Raw genomic sequence first — 21264 nt, forward strand, 5'->3', positions numbered from 1 at the left:
CACACCTGGAGGGCACCAGGTTGGGGAAGGCTGGTTTATTCCCCCCATAAGTACAAAACTCGGGCTAAAGTGTGTCCAGGGTGACGAATGCACGAGAAGCGATCTCGCAGACGCAGCAGCCCTTGAGAGACGTGAGAATGAATTCCTCAAGAGGAGACCACTGTTCCAGGTTCACTAAAAAACCCTGGAGCGGTGGCGGGGGTGGGCGTCCTCGGCCGGGCGTGGCAGGTGCTTGAAGGTTTCTGGGAGCAAGAAGTCAACCTGGAAGATCTGAACCACCGATTCTTCGCACGTGGGGGGCCGCGTCTCCTCCGCGATTTCCCCAGCCCAGCCCGTCCCTGTCCAGTCTGGCTCTATGCTCGGCGTCCTTTAGGTGGCACAGTGCTTCCAGGAATGAGCATCCAGCCCGGTCTGGCCGCCGCGGAAGCCGTCCGAGAGAGAGAGAGAGAGGGAGGGAGAGAAAGAGAGAGAGACGGGGTGCGTGGGGGTCCTTCCTCGCTGCAGTCCGCGCTCCTTCCCTACCGGGACGACCGCGTTTTGTTGGCCTGCCCTCGGAGGCGGCCTGCCCCTCGCCCCCTCCCCAAACCAAGCTCCTTTACGCAGCCGGTGCTCCATCGGAAAGGGGTTTCTCTCCGGGAGCGACGGGCTGGCGAGGCACTCTGGGAGCCACGTCTGGGGGCTCGGGCGCTGCCGCCTCCTTCCTCGGCCCGCCGAGGGCCCCGATCTGGCGGGGCGCCCCCTCCCCCGCAGGCCCCGTCCCGCTCCGGCGAAGCGCCCCCTCGGCAGGGCGCGCGGCGCGCTCGGAAGTGGCGCCAGAGCCAGAGCGCTGGTGGGCCACTCCCTCCCTCCCTCCTCGCTCGCTCGCTCGCTCGCTCCCTCCCTCCTGCAACCAGTAAATCCGATCTAGGCCGATTCCTCTCACGTCAAACCACATGATCCCATAAAACATTCATCACCTTTCAGCCCCCCGCTCGAGCAGCCGCCAGCAGCCGCGTCTGCCCCGCGCTGCGCCCCGCGGATCGCGCACTCGCCGCCGCTCCCCGAAGGAAGGCAGCGGCTCCCGCGCGCGGAGCGCAACCGACGGGGCCAAGGCGGGCGTGGACGGCGGCGGCGGGGACCACGACGCCGCGGCCGGGATCGGGGCCTGCCTGCCTGCCTGCCCGCCGGCGTGCGCCGCAGCAGCAGCAGCAGCAGCAGCGGGCAGGGAGAGCTCGCCGTCTCCGCCGCCCGCCGCCCTGCCTGGATGCTGGCTCCGGCCGCGGGACTGCTGCGCCTCGGTCGCCCGATGAGCGAGGCGGGCATCTGCGTCGCCGCCGCCAGAGGCAGCAGCAGCAGCAGCAGCAGCAGCCGCCGCCGCCGCCGCCCGGTCCCCGCGCTCGGGTGGAAGTTTGCATGAGGCTGCGCCGCGCCGCGCCGCCCCTGCGCCCCATTTGGGAAGGATTGTTGCCCCGTTGCCCTCCGAGACGTGCCTTTCCCGAGCCCCTAAAATGAAGAGGGCGAGCGCTGAAGGTAGGTGGCGGCGGGGAAGCGGCGGGGACGGAGGGACGGGCGGAGGGGGCCAGGTTGGCGGGGGGGGGGGCGGCGGCGGCGGCGGCGGCGAGGGAGCGCGTCTGCTGCTGCTCGCGGGGTCCTCCGGCGCGGCGCAGAGAAGTTCCCAGGTTGCAACTTGGGCTGCCGCGGATTAAGGCGACCGGGGGCCAGGCAGCAGCCACTGGTAGCGCGCGCCGGGCGCCGGGGTGGGGTGCGCGCGCGTTCCGGGTGTGCAGAGAATCGAAAGATGCCAAACTTGACATCTGGATCGGTCTGAGGCGATTGGCGGCGGCGACCCCCAGCCGTAGGAAAAAGAGGAGAGAAAAGCATCTTTGCATCACCTCTTAACATTTTTGGAGGGTGGGGGGAGAGCGACGGAGGGTTGCGCGTGTCTGCGTGTCGGGGCGGCGGCGGCGGGGGGGGGGGGCTCGCGGGACGGACCCCGCCCTTGAAGGACCTTTCCCTTGGCGCAGAGTTCCGCCGGTATTGGACTCTGTGTGTGTGGAAGCCGGTTGTACGTTTGCACGTTTGGAAGATATGTGTGGAACATACGGAGAGTTGCGCCTGGTTTCAGATGGTGGTGGTGGTGGGGGAGTCGTCTCTTTCTTCCCTACCCCCCCATTTTTATTTTATTTTTTTGCCGTTGCGGAGAGGGGCGGTTTTGCCGGGGAAAGTGAGGTGGAGGTTACACCTTGGCAAAAATACCCCAACTCCAGCTTCTTAAACTCGACCCCAAGCCGGATAAAGAGCGGGGGGAGGCGGGAGGGGGCGCACTTTTATGGCGAAGGCTGATTACCCCGATATTAATAGGTCGACAGAAGAGGAATCGTGAGGAGGGGAGACGGTTTGGAAACGATGGTTGGCGCTGGGGAAGGCTCTTTATTTTTTCAGCCCCTCCGTTTGTGACCCCTTCAGCTGGAAACTCCTGAAGGTGACGACTTCTAGGGAGGCCCTCACGCACCGACCCACCCGCGAACCGCCCTAGCTTGGGAGGCGTGGATGGTCCGTGTTCTTGGGCAGCCAGTTGAGGAGGGCGAGGAACGCCCCCCCCCCCCGCCGCCCCGCCGTCCACCTTGAAGGCGCGCGCTTTTGGCTGGGCCGGGTTTGCCCACGGAAGCCCCCGCCGGTACCTTCCTGGGTTTCACAAGAGCGCCCCCCAGAGGCCTCGGAGCGCTACGGCTCCAGCAGGTGTCTGCAGCGGGGCTCCTGCCGGTCCAAAGTGGAAAGAGGCAGGCAGGTGGTCCTCTCACGAGCCCCGCGTCCAGGACGTTGGAAGCAAGAGGTCTCTCTCTGATGGACGCGCACCTGTGTCTCTTGTGCGGCGGGCCCAGGGTAGTCAATTAGGGGGCCTGGGGGGGGGGAAGGAGAGGAAAGGAGGGAGGGAGGGATCTTTATCTCCTCCTGTCTGTGTCTGATGAACAGCCACAATTCTCAATTGTGCAGAAGACCTGGTCCATCTTAGTGGGAGGGATGGCAGAGGGGGAGGGGCCAGGATTCTCCTAGCCCCACCCATTCACTCTGCTCCGAGCACTGGGGACCAGGTTTGAGGTGCCAGTTAGAAAATGACTTTGATCCTTGGTAGGCAGCTGAGGGCACAGAGCTGCTAGGCTGAAAACTGAACTGGGGAACTGGATGATGGGGTGGGTGGGTGGATCATCTGGAAAGGTGTGTGTGTGTGGAGCATCTGTATCTCAGGTATTCTTTAGTAGCATTACCCCTCCCCCAAAGAGGAGCAACCTGTACTGCAAGCCAAAGATTCTGCCAAAGATCTCCAACGCTTGTTCTCCAATGACTCCCCTGTAGGACAATAAGACATTCCAGCTGTGGGATCTGAGCGAGACCAATTTGATTCAACAAGGCTTTTTAAAGGGGTGAAGGAGTGGGGTGGGGTTTCACCCCTAGAGTATTTCACACCCCTGAGAAGAATTCTGCTGGTCACAGTTATTTTACTGTTAACATATGACTTGCAGCACAATTCTAGCAGTTGGCAATGAAATATCTGCACCCTTGAAATGCAACAAGACTCTTCGGTGGAAGAAGAAGAATGGATGCAGGTGGGTGAGAAAAGAAGACCCAAGCCTGTAACTCACCTTCTTCCCTTTCAAGTGGGAACTGCAGATGGGAAGAGGTCCTGTTCTACAGTGTCATGGTGCTGAGCAAGGGGTGGGAAAGGAGGCAGAGGAGGGGTCACTGGGGGAGGAGTGAGTGGTGCTGATCCAAAGCGTCATTAATGAATTGTTCCTTGGCTCAGCTTCCTTTAAATGTGCTTCGATCAAAGGCGCTAAACTGGATTATGGTTTAAGGGGAGGGGATGCATGCAAAGTGAACAAATCATGTTGTGTAGGTTAGGAATTGCTTTCATTCCACCATGTAATGGAGCCCTGGGTGTAATCAGCATGGATGGCTGCTGCTGGCTTTGGAAGAACTCTGTGGTGTTGCCAGATGAAGGAAAATGAGATCCGTTTCAGGGTGTGTGTGTGTGTGTTTAAATTAAATAGTCATGTTGAATGGGATCAGATAGCTCCAGAGGCAGCACTGCTGTGAGGCAGGGGGAGGAGGCCAGCTCAAGTGATGGATTTTGGATGCCATTAAGAGAGCTCTGATCCACAGGGCATAATCCATTGGGAAGTTCTCCTCTGAAAGCTCCATTGAAACAAATGGGACAATTGTTCGCTTCAACAACAGCAGCAGAGTTCATTTGAACGGGGCTTGCGCTGAAGCACACCCTAAAGGGAGTGTGCAAAGCTCTTCGAGTTTTTCACCCTAAACTCCCAAAAATGTTTTATGCTGACCCTGGAGAGGCCTGTAAAAACCATCCCATCCTGCCTGGGTCTCTCCTCTCCTTGGTTGCTTTTAACAGAAGTGGCTTGAAAGGGCTTGGAGCGACATGTGGATGAGAGGAATGCAGAGGAGAAGTCAGACGCACCGGCTCGCCAACGGAGGCGCTGGTTTCATGTTCAATCGAGAGACCAACGTACGGGAGATTTGACAGAAGCCCCTGGCTTGTGAAAATATTCCCTATCAGTGAGAGCAGGATGTATGTGTGTGTGTGTGTGGGGGGGGGGTTGGTAAGCCACAAATCCTGGGACCTGAAGTCCTTGGAGCCACCAGTTGCACTTGTTGTCATGGGACTGCGGAGCTGAAGGGATGTACGGTCCACCAGCTAGCTGGAGACGTAGCGGGGACTAGAAGGTGGCGATTGTCACCTTCCGGAAAGGACGCCATGCCAAGGGGGAGGCCAGCTTGGCCCCTCCACTGGCCAGAGGAGGAGCTGCTGCAGGGAGCCTAGCTTCCCCCCTTCACCTCCAACTGCCTGGGGCTGCAGAAGTGAGAGAAACTGCTTCGGAGGCTGTGTTGGGAGTCGGTGGATTTGCTTTGTGCTCTTGCAATCTGCTGTAAGCCGTCCTGCGGAACATTGGACCAAAAGTCAGGGTATAAATCTTCAAACTGAATGAAAGGCAAAGAACCTGGATAGGATGACCCATGCAACAATGGAAAGTGTATTGGTCAGTTACATTTATAGCACACCTTTCCATTGCAAGAGAAACGCCCAGTCGGCCTTTAGAAAGAGCACACAACACCAGCAGTAGCAGCTAAAGAAGCATCAACCCTAGCCCCAAAGAACCAGGGGTAACCAAACCATCAAACAGGTTTGCAAGCAGGGATGTAAGTCACTGCAGAGGAAGCCAGGTGGTTACATGCCGGCAGTTCCCGAACTCCCTTTCATGCATTCCGATGGATTGTGCTTCGTATGTTGGCCTGACACATCAAAGGGCCTCCTAAACTGACCTGAGCAGACTCATTTTGGGTTTCAAAGGCTCCGCTTGGCCTTGTTTTGAGACCACCTCTGAAGATGAAACATAAACAGGGCGGTATGTGTATACCTCAATTCTACAAGAGCATGAAATTCAGGCAAAGAATTGGCATTGGGTGCACAATACATTGTCCCGAGAACCTCGGCCTTCATTAAAACAAAATCAAAGAAGAAACCTCAAGCAACTTTCTAGTCCTCATTGCTGCAAAGATATGTTTGAGTGTGGGGAATGGCTGGTGAAATCTCACTGCCTTCCTCCAATGAGTAGCAGAAACTATCAGTGCCACTTTGGGCTGGTCTACTCAGAAGAAAGTCTGACGTCAGTGGGTATATGTTTGCAGCCTAAATGAATTATGCAAAGTAGTAAACATTATAGAATGGATTATGTGGAATGAGAAGAATAGTACTTCATATGTGCTTAAATGAGCCTAGCCGAACAGGCTACAGAATCTAGCTTTCCTTGGTGCAGAACTGATACACACAAATGTTCTCTCCTGCACCTTTCATGCAGAGGACACAAGGTGTGGCAAAAGACAAAACGATTCCCCTCCAAAAGTGATGGAGGGCTGCCCCCTCCCTGGAGGGCAGGTGCCTGTCCCACCAGATTCCTATCTATTCCCAATTCACATCCCATTCCCCCACTGGGGAAAATACTGTGGGCCCGCATGGGAAAAAGAAAAAGAAATCACAAATTGTTTGGTTAAATCCTGAAGAATTAGGTGGGCTCAGGTTCCTTGCAAGGTTTTGGAAGAGGTGATTTCCTCTGCAAAGCTTTGCTTGAAGATTAGTTAGACCAGAGGGCAGGAATTTAGCAGGTTGGGTTCCATTTACACCTTGGATTAGGGATGGCTGGATGGTTGGATTGCTAACCAATCTGCATCCAAACCATAAATGCATTTAATGGTTGTCGTCCCCTGCTCTCCCCCCTCCCCCAGCCATACATATAAATAATAATTTTGGGGATTCTAGTTTATGGAGGATGCTGCAAATTTTCAGCTAGTAATTCCCTAATCTTGTCTCCTAGAACAATTCCCAGGGTTCACTGGAAAGAGGGAGTGGACATTAAACTAGTTTTAAGGCTGTAGCATAGCAGCTTCATTCAATTGTGGATATTGTTTTACTTTTCTTGAAATTCCGAAAACATTTTTGTCTGAATAAGAATCCCCACTTGGCTTTAAAATTTGCTTTAGTCTGAATTGGGTGGGAACTTTACTTTGGACTTCTGTGTTAAATGCTTCTGTTTTGGGTGTACACCAGTAAATAATTGACATTCCGTGGCCTACCTTAAACCAGGTCTGGAATTAAATGGAAAATATGCACCAGAATCATAGAATCATAGAATCATAGAATAGCAGAGTTGGAAGGGGCCTACAAGGCCATCGAGTCCAACCCCCTGCTCAATGCAGGAATCCACCCTAAAGCATCCCTGACAGATGGTTGTCCAGCTGCCTCTTGAATGCCTCTAGTGTGGGAGAGCCCACAACCTCCCTAGGTAGCTGATTCCACTGTCGCACTGCTCTAACAGTCAGGAAGTTTTTCCTGATGTCCAGCCGGAATCTGGCTTCCTTTAACTTGAGCCCGTTATTCCGTGTCCTGCACTCTGGGAGAATCGAGAAGAGATCCTGGCCCTCCTCTGTGTGACAACCTTTTAAGTATTTGAAGAGTGCTATCATGTCTCCCCTCAATCTTCTCTTCTCCAGGCTAAACATACCCAGTTCTTTCAGTCTCTCTTCATAGGGCTTTGTTTCTAGACCTCTGATCATCCTGGTTGCCCTCTTCTGAACACGCTCCAGCTTGTCTGCGTCCTTCTTGAATTGTGGAGCCCAGAACTGGACGCAATACTCTAAATGAGGCCTAACCAGGGCCGAATAGAGAGGAACCAGTACCTCACGTGATTTGGAAGCTATACTTCTATTAATGCAGCCCAAAATAGCATTTGCCTTTCTTGCAGCCATATCGCACTGTTGGCTCATATTCAGCTTGTGATCTACAACAATTCCAAGATCTTTCTCATTTGTAGTATTGCTGAGCCAAGTGTCCCCCATCTTGTAACTGTGCATTTGGTTTCTATTCCCTAAATGTAGAACTTGGCATTTATCCCTATTAAATTTCATTCTGTTGTTTTCAGCCCAGCACTCCAGCCTATCAAGATCACTTTGAAGTTTGTTTCTGTCTTCCAGGGTATTAGCTATCCCACCCAATTTGGTGTCATCTGCAAATTTGATCAGCGTTCCCTGCACCTCCTCGTCCAAATCATTAATAAAAATGTTGAAGAGCACTGGGCCCAGGACTGAGCCCTGCGGCACCCCACTCGTTGCCTCTCCCCAGTTTGAGAAGGTTCCATTGATAAGTACTCTTTGAGTCCGATTCTGTAGCCAACTGTGGATCCACCTAATAGTTGTTCCATCTAGCCCACTTTTAGCTAGTTTGTTAATCAGTACTTTGTCAAAAGCTTTGCTGAAGTCAAGATATATGACATCCACAGCATTCCCACAGTCCACAAGGGAGGTTATCCTATCAAAAAATGAGATCAAATTAGTCTGACAGGATTTGTTCCTGACAAATCCATGTTGGCTTCTAGTAATCACTGCATTGATTTCAAGGTGTTTACAGATTGACTTCTTTATAATCTGCTCCAGAATTTTCCCAGGGATGGATGTCAGGCTGACTGGTCTGTAGTTCCCAGGTTCCTCCTTTTTGCCCTTTTTGAAGATAGGGACAACGTTAGCCCTCCTCCAGTCGTCCGGCACCTCACTCTTTCTCACCAGAAAGAGAAAGACGTTCTGCCTCGTGTCTCTGTGTTTGTTCCGAGACTTGGGAATACCTTCCCTAGGGAGGCCTGCCTCATCCCTTCTAGGATGGGTTTCTGCTCTAAAGTTAAGTTCTTTCTCTTTTAAATAGGCCTTCTGTTCACAGAATCATAGAACCATAGAATGGTAGAGTTGGAGGGGCCTATAAGGCCATCAAGTCCAACCCCCTGCTCAGTGCAGGAATGTTGTTAGAAGCTGTTTTAATTAGAGCTGTGTGCAAATGGCCTCTCACAATTCTCCACCCCATTTGTGGGCAGAGAAATTAGGAGGACAGTTTCACTGAATTGGCAACTGGCAAACCTTTGCGCAACTTGGCCCACCGAGTAGTGCCATTTTGCCACCAAATTCCACCCTTAACCAAAGGGAAAAGAAGATTGCAGCTGAGTATTATCTCTGTCACAGTGGGGCTTGGCCCTTTTCAGTGGTGTTGTCAAGGTTTTGGAAGAATAATAGAATTGTAGAGTTGGATGGGGCCTATAAGGCCATCGAGTCCAACCCCCTGCTGAATGCAGGAATCCATCTCAAAGTATACCAGACAGATGGCTGTCCAGCTGCCTCTTGAAGGCCTCTTGTGTGGGACAGCCCACAACCTCCCTAGGTCACTGGTTCCATTGTCATACTGCTCTAACAGTCAGGAAGTTTTTCCTGATGTCCAGATGGAATCTGGCTTCCCATTATTCCATGTCCTGCACTCTGGGATGATGGAGAAGAGATCCTGACCCTCCTCTGTGTAACAACCTTTCAAGTCTTTGAAGAGTGCTGTGATGTCTCCCCTCACTTCTTTCCCAGTTCTTTCTGTCTGGTTTCTTTCTGTCTCTCCTCATAGAGCTTTGTTTCCAGACCCCTGATCACCCTAATTTTACAACCACAAGTGCTTAGTTTTCTGCTGTGGGTATTGTTTTATTACTGCTGGTTTTATTGTGTCTGTTTAGTTTGTAGCATGGCATTTGTAAACTGCCTGGAGGACTAGGTTGAGAGGGTGGTATATTATGTCTAGAAAATTAATAAGTAATATGTAATATTTGGAAGCGGTTGTTCCTGGAGAATTACTTGGCTCCCTCCCTGCCTGTTTTGGTGCCTGGTCAGGATGTTACTGTTTAAGGATGTGCTTGACCTGGGAAAGGGCCGTAGCCAGTGGTAGAGGCCATGCATTCCAGGTTCGACCCCCGGGATCTTGAAACCCCAGGGAGGTGCTGCCAGTCAGTGTAAATAATGCTGACCTAGATGGACCATGGGTCTGACTCAGTATAAGGCACTTCCTGTGTAAAGGCTATACACATTTTGCTGCTTCATGTGTTGCTGTATTTTACCTAAAGCCAGTTGTGGTGTAGTGGTGAGAGTGTTGGACTGAGAGCCAGGAGATCCGGGTTCTACTCCCCACTCAGCCATGGGAGCTCACTGGGGGACTTTGAGCCAGTCACAGTTTCTCACCCTAATCAACCTTAGAGGGCTCAATATGGAGAGGAGGAGGATTATGTGCGCCGCCTTGAGTTCACTGGAAGAAAAAAAGAGGTGGGATATAAATATAATAAAATAAATAAATAAATAAATTGTATCTAAAGCCTCTGCTAATACATTGAACATTGCCATGGATTTTGTTGCATTGCATATTTTAAATATTATGAGCAGCCTTGTAATATAGTGGAGGTTTTTTTTAGGATTGGAAGGCAGGATAGAAGTAATTTGCCTGTTGTTGTGAAGATGATGATGATGATGAATGGAACCCTGGCCCATCATTCATTATTCTGTTATCATCAAATTTGCTTTATGGCAAAGCTAGTTGCTGAGCAAGGGTGTGTGTGTGTGTGTGTGTGTGTGTGTGTGTGTGTGTTTGTTTGTTTTAGAGCACTGGATGTGCTGATCCGCATGCGACACAACTTTTCTGTGCTTGGTCAGATATCATGCATATTTGTGTCCCATTTGTAGCCCCTATTACATGTTCTTTTGCCCTGGACATGATGATTTTCTCACTATTTAAAACAGGTGCGTAGGAGCTCTTAGGGTCCACATTCCAGTGGTGAGCAGGGTGAATGGCAAAGGGGGTGGAGTCAAAGTACAAAACTGACCCACCTCTTTTAGCTTAAAGCTCTTACTGCTAGTAATGAAGCCTTAGGGGAAGCATTTCAACCCTTTGGAATGGGAAAAAATGTGAAGAGCTAGAAAACTGCCACGTGATTGGCAGTCAGTGTAAAGGGGGAGGAGCCAAGGGGATTTGGTGTGGCCATCTGGGGAAACCCACAGGGCCAGATTGGGACTTGAGGTGGAACCAAGGTTCAAAACCTTTGATGTAAAGGGGAAATGCAATCATTTTTATAACCTTTGTAATTCCATAACTTTTGTAATTTCAGTATAGGTTATGGGTGTTGATGTGTGATTCATGACAGAAATCTCACCGATGGCACTGTAACATTTTGTGCATGCAATCATTCCTCAGACAAGTTCTTTTAGGCATTTATATGCCCTATCCAAGCTTCTTAATGCAATCTCAATATTGTACTATCGCTAGAGCAAGATAAAATACTGGCTTATCTTAGATAGATACTGCTGGATAGGCTACTGAAATAATGTGCGTCCCGTGCTTTGAACACTCAAAATAGGCTCTATAAATGATAAGTAGAGCTGAAATGAGTTTCCTTCCAAAAATGCTCCTTTGTGAATTTTGATGTGAAATATTTTTGACATCCGTTTCCAGGTAGCTGACAAACATTTACCAGAAGTTTGATACTTGTGATTGATATTCTGTGACGTTTGATTTCAGTATTTGATATTTGATAGCGTTTGATATCTTCCATGCAATAGTATTAGTATTTGGCACGTGTTTGATGTATGACATGCAATGGTATATAGTAAGACAAGTAAACTAAAATCCATCTTTGAATGAACTTGTCAGTGCATATCCTTTATTGTGCTTGTCTATAATATGTTGGATTTGTTCCTGACGCAGTTGTCCAAACTGTCTTAGACCAGTCACTCACTGATGATGCAATTATATTATTCCAACTGGAGGCAATACACATTTCTATTGCTATAGTTTTAAAAGCATTCTGAGTTAACAATTCACAATAAAATGTGAAGTCAACATTGGAAATTGAAATGCTCAAATTAAAAATTTGAACAATGAAATTGAAGGAATTGTGCTATGTTTCAGTATTTGACCAGTGTGAATAGTCTTCTTCTTCTTCTTCTTCTTCTTCTTCTTCTTCTTCTTCTTCTTCTTCTTCTTCTTCTTCTTCTTCTCCTCCGCCTCCTCATTGAACACTTGTGAACACTTGTACATCCAAGTAATCTATGAATGAAGCTACACTTGGAAGTGTTTAGGATATTAATATGTTATTGCCTTGTCCCCAAATTTTGTATCTCTTTTTTTCTGAATTCAAGGGTATACACTGTGTATTGTAGAGGATACATGTGAGATATTTATGCACACCAACCCCAGTGGCAGAGTGCACATCCTGATGAACTTTCAGGGGTGCAGAGAGAGCTAGAGAGGAGTTGATACACAACACAACTCTCTTTCCCTCCCCAATGATACAATGAAGGAGAACCATCTCCCATATTTGTAAACCGCCCAGAGAGCTTTGGCTATGGGGTGGTATATAAATGAAATAAATAAATACATAAATAAATATGAACATGCCCATGCATTAAGAGCACCTTCTAGGCAATTCTCTATATTACATTTTAAAGGAAATTACACATATGTTCTACAAAAGAGAGGGCCTGGTCTATGGTGATTCTGCTACATTGGAATGCCCAGATCTGGGAACTGCCAACCCATAAGGTCTCCATCTTATCGGGATTCAGCTTCAGTTTATTGAACCTCATCCAAGCCATAACTGCATCCAGGCACCAGTTCAGAATGTGCACGGCCTCTCCCAACTCAGATGGCAAAGAGAAGCAGAGGTGGGTGGCTTCAGCATACTGGTGACACCTTGCCCCAAATCTCCTGATGACTGCTCCAGCAGCTTCATATAAATATTATATAACATTGGAGACAGGATGGTTTCCTGTGACACCCCACAGTTCAACTGCCATGGAGCTGAGGTACAGTCACCCAAATGCTGTTCTCTGGAACTGACCCCACAAGTGCCTCCAACCCCAATTCACAGAGGCAGTCCTGGAGGAGAAGGCTATCGATGGCTACTAGCCCTGATGTTTACGTGCTACCTCCAGTATCTGAGGCAGTAAGCCTGTGTGCACCAGTTATCCTGCTTTGTTGGTACCTGGTCAATAGCTGGTTGGCCACTGTGTGAACAGAGTGCTGGATTAAATTGACCCTTGGTCTGATCCAGCATCAGGCACTTGTTTTTATGTAGGAGGATACTGTGGTCAACGGTATCAAAAGCCATTGGCCTTAGCTAGACCTAAGGTTTATTCCGGATCATCCCGGGGTCGTCCCTGCCTGCTCCCGGGATCCCCTGTGTGTCATTTACATGAACAGGTATGACCCCAGGACAATCCCTGGATAAACCTTAGGTCTAGCTAAGGCCATTGAGAGATTGAGAAGAAGTAACAGGCTCACACTCTCCCAAAGAAGGTCATCTCCATCAGGGTAACCAAGGCCAATTCCATCCCAAAACAGACTCTGAACACAGACTGGAATGGATCCAGATAATCAATTTTCATTCAATAGTGCCTGCAGCTGAGAGGCAACCCCGTTCTTGAACACCTCACTCAGGAATGAGGTATTTGTGATTGTTAGGATAGATCTTTGGATCGAGGGGTAATTTTTTCAGGAGTGGTGATACCATGGTCTCCTTCAAGTCAGTAGGGACTGCACCATCACAGAATGATGCATTCACCACTCCCTGCATCTTGTCCAAAAACTGAAATTCCTCCTATAAAATGGGATAAGACAATGCACTGGAAACCTCAACAGACACTGCATCAATAGCAGTGTTCAAGTCATCATGAAGGTGAGCGATTTTATCTTCAAAGTGTCTTGCAAACTCATCGCAGTGGGCCTCTGAGGGTTCTAGTATTGGATTCACTGGGCTTGATGAAAGCAAACCTTGGAGTACTTGAGGAAGCGATGGAGTTGGCAGTTTGCTGCCTTCACTGCCATGCCATTATACATGCTTGTTTGATCATCTTCATTACGAGTCATACACCAACACCACAACTAGGCCAAAGGGTGCAGTAACCAGTCCGCTATTACCCGTGACACCTGTGATGGGGGTGTCCTCTACTTCCATGTCACCCTCCCTTTCACCTTGGTACAGCCTGGCTTATCATCAGTCCTTCCCCAGAAATTAGCAAGGAAAAAAGAAAGAAAGAGATAAAAGAAAAGAATGAGAGAGACAGAGAGAGAGAGAGAAAAGAAAGGAATGAAGGAGAATGAAGTGGAGGGGAAATGTCTGAGGAAGAATGATGACAAATCATTTATTAATGATTTGGACGAGGAGGTGCAGGGAACGCTTATCAAATTTGCAGATGACACAAAATTGGGTGGGATAGATAATACCCTGGAAGACAGAAACAAACTTCAAAGTGATCTTGATAGGCTGGAGTGCTGGGCTGAAAACAACAGAATGAAATTTAATAGGGATAAATGCCAAGTTCTACATTTAGGGAATGGAAACCAAATGCACAGTTACAAGATGGGGGACACTTGGCTCAGCAATACTACAAACGAGAAAGATCTTGGAATTGTTGTAGATCACAAGCTGAATATGAGCCAACAGTGCGATATGGCTGCAAGAAAGGCAAATGCTATTTTGGGCTGCATTAATAGAAGTATAGCTTCCAAATCATGTGAGGTACTGGTTCCTCTTTATTCGGCCCTGGTTAGGCCTCATCTAGAGTATTGTGTCCAGTTCTGGGCTCCACAATTCAAGAAGGATGCAGACAAGCTGGAGCGTGTTCAGAAGAGGGCAACCAGGATGATCAGAGGTCTAGAAACAAAGCCCTATGAAGAGAGACTGAAAGAACTGGGCATGTTTAGCCTGGAGAAGAGAAGATTGAGGGGAGACATGATAGCACTCTTCAAATACTTAAAAGGTTGTCCCACAGAGGAGGGCCAGGATCTCTTCTCGATCCTCCCAGAGTGCAGGACACAGAATAACGGGCTCAAGTTAAAGGAAGCCAGATTCCGGCTGGACATCAGGAAAAACTTCCTGACTGTTAGAGCAGTACGACAATGGAATCAGTTACCTAGGGAGGTTGTGGGCTCTCCCACACTAGAGGCATTCAAGAGGCAGCTGGACAAGCATCTGTCGGGATGCTTTAGGGTGGATTCCTGCATTGAGCAGGGGGTTGGACTCGATGGCCTTGTAGGTCCCTTCCAACTCTGCTATTCTATGATTCTATGACAAGTTAGGGCAGTTAAATAATGCAACATGGATGCTTACATCTCACTCCCAGTTGGATGGAGCTTGTAATCTCTAATTCTATCTTTCTCCTCCCCATACTCTCACTTAGGGGGGAGTCCATGTGCCACATCTTTCCCCAGCCAGGCTCTCACCCTATGTCAGGGTCACAGGCCTGCATCTCACATAGGAACCCAGCAACTTTCCCACCCCGGATCGTGATGATCATGTTCCCACCCCATCCACATGGCTCACCCACGTGGCAACACAAAGGGTCGGCCCCGCTGCTGTAGGCTCTGCCACCCGTGGCAAGGCTGGTTCTCTTGAAACCTCTTCCTAGAGCTGATCCAATCTCAGGTAAAGCTCTGGCCCAATCCAGCCGCTGCACAGTCCACAGCTGCAAACACTTTCTAGCAGGCTGCAAAGCCAGCAGCCAAGCAAGCAGAGTTTAGCAAGAAGGAAAACAACAACAATGGGTGACATAATATTTGCATACAGTTGTTGCCTGTCTGTTCTTTTGAGATCAGTCTGAAACATGTGACCTTTAGTGTTTAAGGTGTGGAATCATTGGATACATGTGTATCTGTTATGGTTCTTTGTTTGGGCTTTACACTGCACCTTGGAGTTTGTAGTCTTTAATGTAAGTAAGAATCAAGTCTTTTCTTACATGAACCTAACCCACTTACTCCAGATCTTCACCCGGTGTCCTATCGTTACGAACCCATCATGATAACGCTATATCCCTCTTGCACATTTATACCTGGTAGGACACACAATGACAATTGTTGCGATATTTTGGATAATGTGGACTAAAAAGCAGGAAATAACATTTTAAAAGTGGCATATGGAGTGCGTAATGTGCCCCAACAGTTATCAGTGCACTTCAAGACCGCTATAAAGCGGTGGTGCAGATGTAGCCTTGGTCAATGTTGGAGGCCTTGCTCCATGCGCTTGCAACGTCAGAAATGCAGTGGATGGTTATGCAAAACATGGCCTTTTTGGGTGGTGGCCCCTAACATGTGGAACTCCCTCACGGGGGAGGTGTTGCTTGGCACCCTCACTGCTGGGATTCAGATGACGTTAAAAGAAAACATGATCCTTTTGGAGAGAATCTGGAATAACAGATAATAATAATTCTTATTGATAATTCTGTCGTTTTATTGATGCTTTGGTGGGGATCTCTTTGCTTATGTTCTTGTTGCTGTTTAGTTCTGTTTTATGTTTGTTTTTATATTACTGTTAAGCTGCCTTACGGATCCCAAGAGATGGAAAGGCAGGATATGAATGTTTTAAAGGGAAAACAAACACAAACAAACAAATGAATGCTCCAGTATAATCCATATGCACACCTGGCAGTTTGTTTGCAGATGGGATTCGGAGATCAGATCAAATTAGAGGAGTTGGTGTGGTACAAACAGGATTTCAAAAGATTTTGTGGAGGGTCAGATGCTCAATGAGTATTGCAGTACTGTGGGAAAACGATGCTACAGGAATGTATTTGTATTTTAAATCTGTATTTCTGATTTTATCCTGGTTGTGCTTTTATACTGTATTTTATATCATGTTTTTACACTGTGTGTTTTATACTTTATTTATTTATTTATTTATTTATTACATTTTTATACCGCCCAATAGCCGAAGCTCTCTGGGCGGTTCACAAAAATTAAAACCACAGTAAAACACCCAACAGGTTAAAACACAATTACGAAATACAGTATAAAAAGCGCAACCAGGATAAAACAACACAGCAAAGTTGATATAGGATTAAAATACAGAGTTAAAACAGTAAAATTTAAATTTAAGTTAAAATTAAGTGTTAAAATACTGAGTGAATAAAAAGGTCTTCAGCTGGCGACGAAAGCAGTACAGTGTAGGCGCCAAGCGGACCTCTCTGGGGAGCTCGTTCCACAACCGGGGTGCCACAGCGGAGAAAGCCCTCCTCCTAGTAGCCACCTGCCTCACTTCCTTTGGCAGGGGCTCATGGAGAAGGCCCCCTGTAGATGATCTTAAGGTCCGGGTAGGTACATATGGGAGGAGGCGTTCCTTCAGATAACCTGGCCCCAAACTGTTTAGGGCTTTAAATGTTAATACCAGCACTTTGAATTGGGCCCGGACCTGGACTGGCAGCCAATGAAGTTGTAAAAGGACTGGCGTAATGTGATCTCGCCGGCCAGTCCCTGTTAATAACCTTGCTGCCCTGTTTTGCACCAGTTGAAGTTTCCGGACCGTTTTCAAAGGCAGCCCCACGTATAACGCATTGCAGTAATCCAAACGAGAGGTTATCAGAGCATGGATAACTGTAGCTAAGCTATCTCTGTCCAGATAAGGGCGCAGCTGGTATATCAGCCTGAGCTGATAAAAGGTGCTCTTTGCCACTGAGTTCACCTGTGCCTCAAGTGACAGTTCTGGATCGAAGAGCACCCCCAAACTACGGACCCGATCCTTTAGGGGGAGTGCAACCCCGTCCAGGACAGGGCAAACATCACCTCGCCGGACAGAAGAACCACCTGCTAACAGTACCTCCGTCTTGTCTAGATTGAGTTTCAGTTTATTAGCCCTCATCCAGTCCATTACCGTGCCCAGGCACTGGTTCAGAACAGCCACTGCCTCACCTGGGTTTGATGAAAAGGAAAGGTAGAGCTGGGTATCATCCGCATATTGATGACACCTCAGTCCACATCTCCGGATAACCTCCCCCAGCGGCTTCATGTATATGTTAAACAGCATAGGGGGTAAGATAGAGCCCTGTGGAACCCCATGGCTTAGGTGCCACGGCACAGAGCAATAATCCCCCAGCACCACCTTCTGGAATCGGCCATCCAAGTAGGAGTGGAACCAGTGCAACGCAGTACCTCCAACTCCCAGCTCAGACAACCTATCCAGAAGGATACCATGGTCGATGGTATCGAAGGCCGCTGAGAGGTCCAGGAGAACCAACAGGGTCGCACTCCCCCTGTCTCTCTCCCGACAGAGGTCATCCCACAGGGCGACCAAGGCAGTTTCCGTTCCAAAACCAGGCCTGAAGCCCGATTGAAATGCATCTAGATAATCCGTTTCATTCAAGAGTGCCTGGAGTTGTCCTGCAACCACCTGCTCAAGCACCTTGCCATACTTTGAATGGTTTTAACTTTTGTGAACTGCCCAGAGAGCTTCAGCTATTGGGCGGTATAAAAATGCAATAAATAAATAAATGAACATTATAGCATAATGTGTTGGACTGGAATTCCCATCATTCCCAGCTAGCATGGTTGGTTGGGAATGATTGGAGTTGCAGTCCAACACATTTGGAGGGCACCAGGTTGGGGAAGGCTGATCTGGCTGGCTGGGAATATTAATTTTCAGCAATTATGCACATGCCTGTCCCACCTGCATTTTGCTCATTGTTGCGGCATCAGTGTGTGAGAGCAGAAGGATGGCCGGCTGGCCGGCCCACCTGGCTTCTCCCAATTGTAGAAGATATGGCTTCTGTTTGGCCATGACAACCAGAGCTTGGGGTAGGTGACAGTCATCTTCCAGCTAAGGGGAGGGGTGTGGGTGGGTGTGCTTTGTTTGTGCATGGAGAAATATACATTTTGCACATTGAGGGGGAGCGAAAGAGAGAGCAAGAGAGCAAGAGAGTTGGGCTGTGTGTGCGCGTGCGCGTGCAGCAGACCTTTCTCTGGGGATCTGAGGTGGGTTAGGAGATGTGTCGCCTTGGAGGAGCACCTGCTGTGTGCCTCTTGTTGTGATCTGCTTGCATATTCATAAATATAGGAACACATGCCTGCACTCTGCCCACCCCCATATATGACCAGGGCTGTCCAGTCCTCTGTACGAAGCCAGGCTCCAAGTGGAGTGATCCCTACAGCTACTCCTCGCTCAAGGAAGTGGGGAGCACAGAAGAGCATGAGTTTAGGGCACTGCAGTCCTCTGAATTCCGAAACTGGCATTCCAAAATGGCTGCCATTCCTTCCAATTTAGAAAAGAAAAGTCAGGTGGTGGGATCAGATTTCTCTCTCCATGTGCTTTGGCTTCATTTGACCGGGAACCTACAGAGGACCAGGTACCCACAGGGATTCTTGGCATCCCCTGGGGCTCTGTGCCCCTTCACAGACACCCCTCCAGTGGTGATGGCTTTGCTAATAAGCGAATATTTTGTACCCTTCCGCCCATAAGAGCTGTTGTGCACACTTGGGCCTGCCCCAAAGCCAGAGAATATTGGACAGCATCATGACGAGCTTCAGAACTAGCCTTGCCGGCAATTCTTGGAGAGCTGATTAAGCCAGAGTACGTACCGTAAGGAGAAAACTTGAGATTTGACCCTGTTAAGAGAAGAGTGTGCCAGGTTAGCAAATCTCCACTGCAAGAGGCTGCAAGGGCAATGCAAATGGGGGGGGGGGATTTTTTTTTGCTGCACCGCGGAAGCAGCGGAAGAAAGGAGCTGACTTAATTAGGTGTACTCTCTCCTTTCCCTCTGGACCTGAAATGTTTTCTGTTGCCATCACCTTCATTAAGATGTACCTCTGGCAGCCCATGCGCCTCCTTTGATGCTTCTGGGGAGGAGAGCTTCTTAGCCGGGAGGCAAGGGGAAGCATCCATGGCCCAGGCTTTTGGGCAGAGAGACCAAACCAGGCAGCCGCTGGGAGCGCTTTGGTTGGAAGGCACCGGAATCCTTTGTTCGGGATTCTCAGACTCAGAATGGCGCTTGATGGCCAATCTGGGCTTTTTGAAGTCTGAATAGATAGGAGCTTGCAGCAGCCTCCCTGGGAGTTAGATCCTCCCATGTGGGCAGATCCTGGACTGGTAAAGGGGTGGGCACATCCATGTGGGCAGATCCTGGACTTGGATCTCACTCACACAGTCTGTGGGGACGGCTGCTAGCGCGGATGGGCTTTAAAGAAGGGTTAGAGAGCGGCAAATCTGTCTTTGGCAACTTGCCATGATAGATGATTTCATTTTTAATCATTTTAAAGATTTCTTGGCCGCCTTTCGGGGAAGGAGCACCCCTAAGGCGGCATACAACAATCACACACATAATAAAAACCGATATGGCAGTAAAAACAGCGAAGACACAATAAAAGCACAGTAAAAACAGCAACAGCAGCCAACATTCTTAGTGTGTGTGTGTGTGTGTGTGTGTGTGTGTGTGCATGCAAACACCAGCTTAAAATAAACCTTATAACAGACAACTGGAGCTACAACCCAGTGAAACATAATCAGGGGAAAGCCGGAGTAAAATAGTAAATTTTCAGGGCCTTCCTAAAAGCCTGCAGTGTTGATGCCTGACTAGGATGACCATATGGAAAGGAGGACAAGGCTCCTGTATCTTTAACAGTTGTATTGAAAAGGAAATTTCAGCAGGTGTCATTTGTATATATGGGGAACCTGGTGAAATTCCCTCTTCATCACAACAGTTAAAGCTGCAGGTGCCCTGCCCTCTTTTAAATGTGGTCACTCTAGTATAGCTCCTGCAGCTTTAACTGTTGTGAAGAAGAGGAAATTTCACCAGGTTCCCCATATATACAAAGGACACCTGCTGAAATTCCCTTTTCTATGCAACTGTTAAAGATACAGGAGCCCTGTCCTCTTTTTCATATGGTCACCCTAGGCCTGGCAGACCTCTGAGAGCACCTTTCCTCAGAGATGTGGTGGGGCCACTGTGCCAAAGGCCCTCTCTCATGTAATCACTCTCCCGACTGCCCTCACTGGGCAGATTGATAATGAAACATCCCTGTGCAACAGCAGTACATCTGTGAATATCAAGTGCGAGGGAGAAATGACAAGGTCAGGGCATCCCCTGCATGTGTTGATTGTGGGCCCTTGGCTGCACTGTAAATGGATTACACTGGACCTTCATCAGACCCAGAACAGCAAACTTTGGTTTGTTACTGACATTCCGAAATGAGAACCAACGGAGCAGCCCATGGTCAGTATTTTAGAGGAGAGTGATTTATAATTATGAATTTTAAATTGTGCATGTCAAGAAGAAATTAACAGGGATGTAGTTACACTGGTGTCAGTGAAGCACACTTCCTGTGATGAGGGCATTTCTCTCCAGGGCCACTGCTGAAGGTGGGTCCTCACTTAGGCTGGACCAAGTGCAAGCACACGGGCCGTCCTGTTGACATCTGGAAATAGGGGTTAATGGGTGCGTAGTGAGAGACAAAGGCTTCCTGACCTTTGTCTGCATGCTGGCCCCTTCATCTGCTGGTGAGTGTGGAATATTGTCCCATAGTGAGAACCAGTGTGGTTGCAGTGATTAGATTTGGACTTGGGAGACCCCAGTCATCCATGAAGCTCACTGGGTGATATTGAGCCAGTCACTGGTTCTTAGGCTAGCCTTCCTCACAGGGTCGCGAGGATAAACTGGAGAGGAAGAAGGTTTCGGAAGCTGCCTTGGAGGACAAAAGGCAGACTATAAATGTTATAATAAGTAAAAACAAGGAAATTGTTCAAGTTAAGGATGGAAGGGCTGGTTGCTAGCTGAGAACTGACTGCCATCGCTTCATACACCGCCTGTCTGTGAGCTGGTTAGTTTGATTCGTGCAGTTAAATGGTTAGATATGCTGACCTTTAGGGGGAAAAGAAGGTTGATGTGGGTTTTGGGGCTCCGGTGGTTAGCAGGAAAGAGGTGGCTTTTGGTGCTACAATTTAGATTAGACGGTGAGTTGGTGTGGTAGTGGGGCCTCGCCTAGGCAGGTAAGGGGAAGGAGAGTTTGGCAATTCAAGCTATGCCCATTTTGACTCCCATACAGAATCCCCTTGCCAGCAACCCACGGGGTGTGAAAGCCGGCGTGATGAATCCAAAGACAGCTGCCATCCA

The 21264-nt window shown here is 48.9% G+C and overlaps 1 protein-coding gene across 1 annotated transcript in view; it reads left to right on the forward strand.

The window, feature by feature from the left end:
- The first annotated feature begins 1271 nt into the window (after positions 1 to 1271).
- RTN4R (reticulon 4 receptor) overlaps positions 1272 to 21264 on the forward strand; it is a 159124-nt gene continuing 139131 nt past the window's right edge. Inside the window, exon 1 of the mRNA XM_063144086.1 lies at positions 1272 to 1509. Within this exon, the coding sequence (XP_063000156.1) occupies positions 1488 to 1509 (22 nt within the window). The 5' untranslated portion in view covers positions 1272 to 1487. The remainder of the gene's footprint in view (positions 1510 to 21264) is intronic.

The sequence above is a fragment of the Elgaria multicarinata genome, chromosome 18 (genome assembly GCF_023053635.1).
Source record: "Elgaria multicarinata webbii isolate HBS135686 ecotype San Diego chromosome 18, rElgMul1.1.pri, whole genome shotgun sequence".
NCBI classification, from domain to species: domain Eukaryota; kingdom Metazoa; phylum Chordata; class Lepidosauria; order Squamata; family Anguidae; genus Elgaria; species Elgaria multicarinata.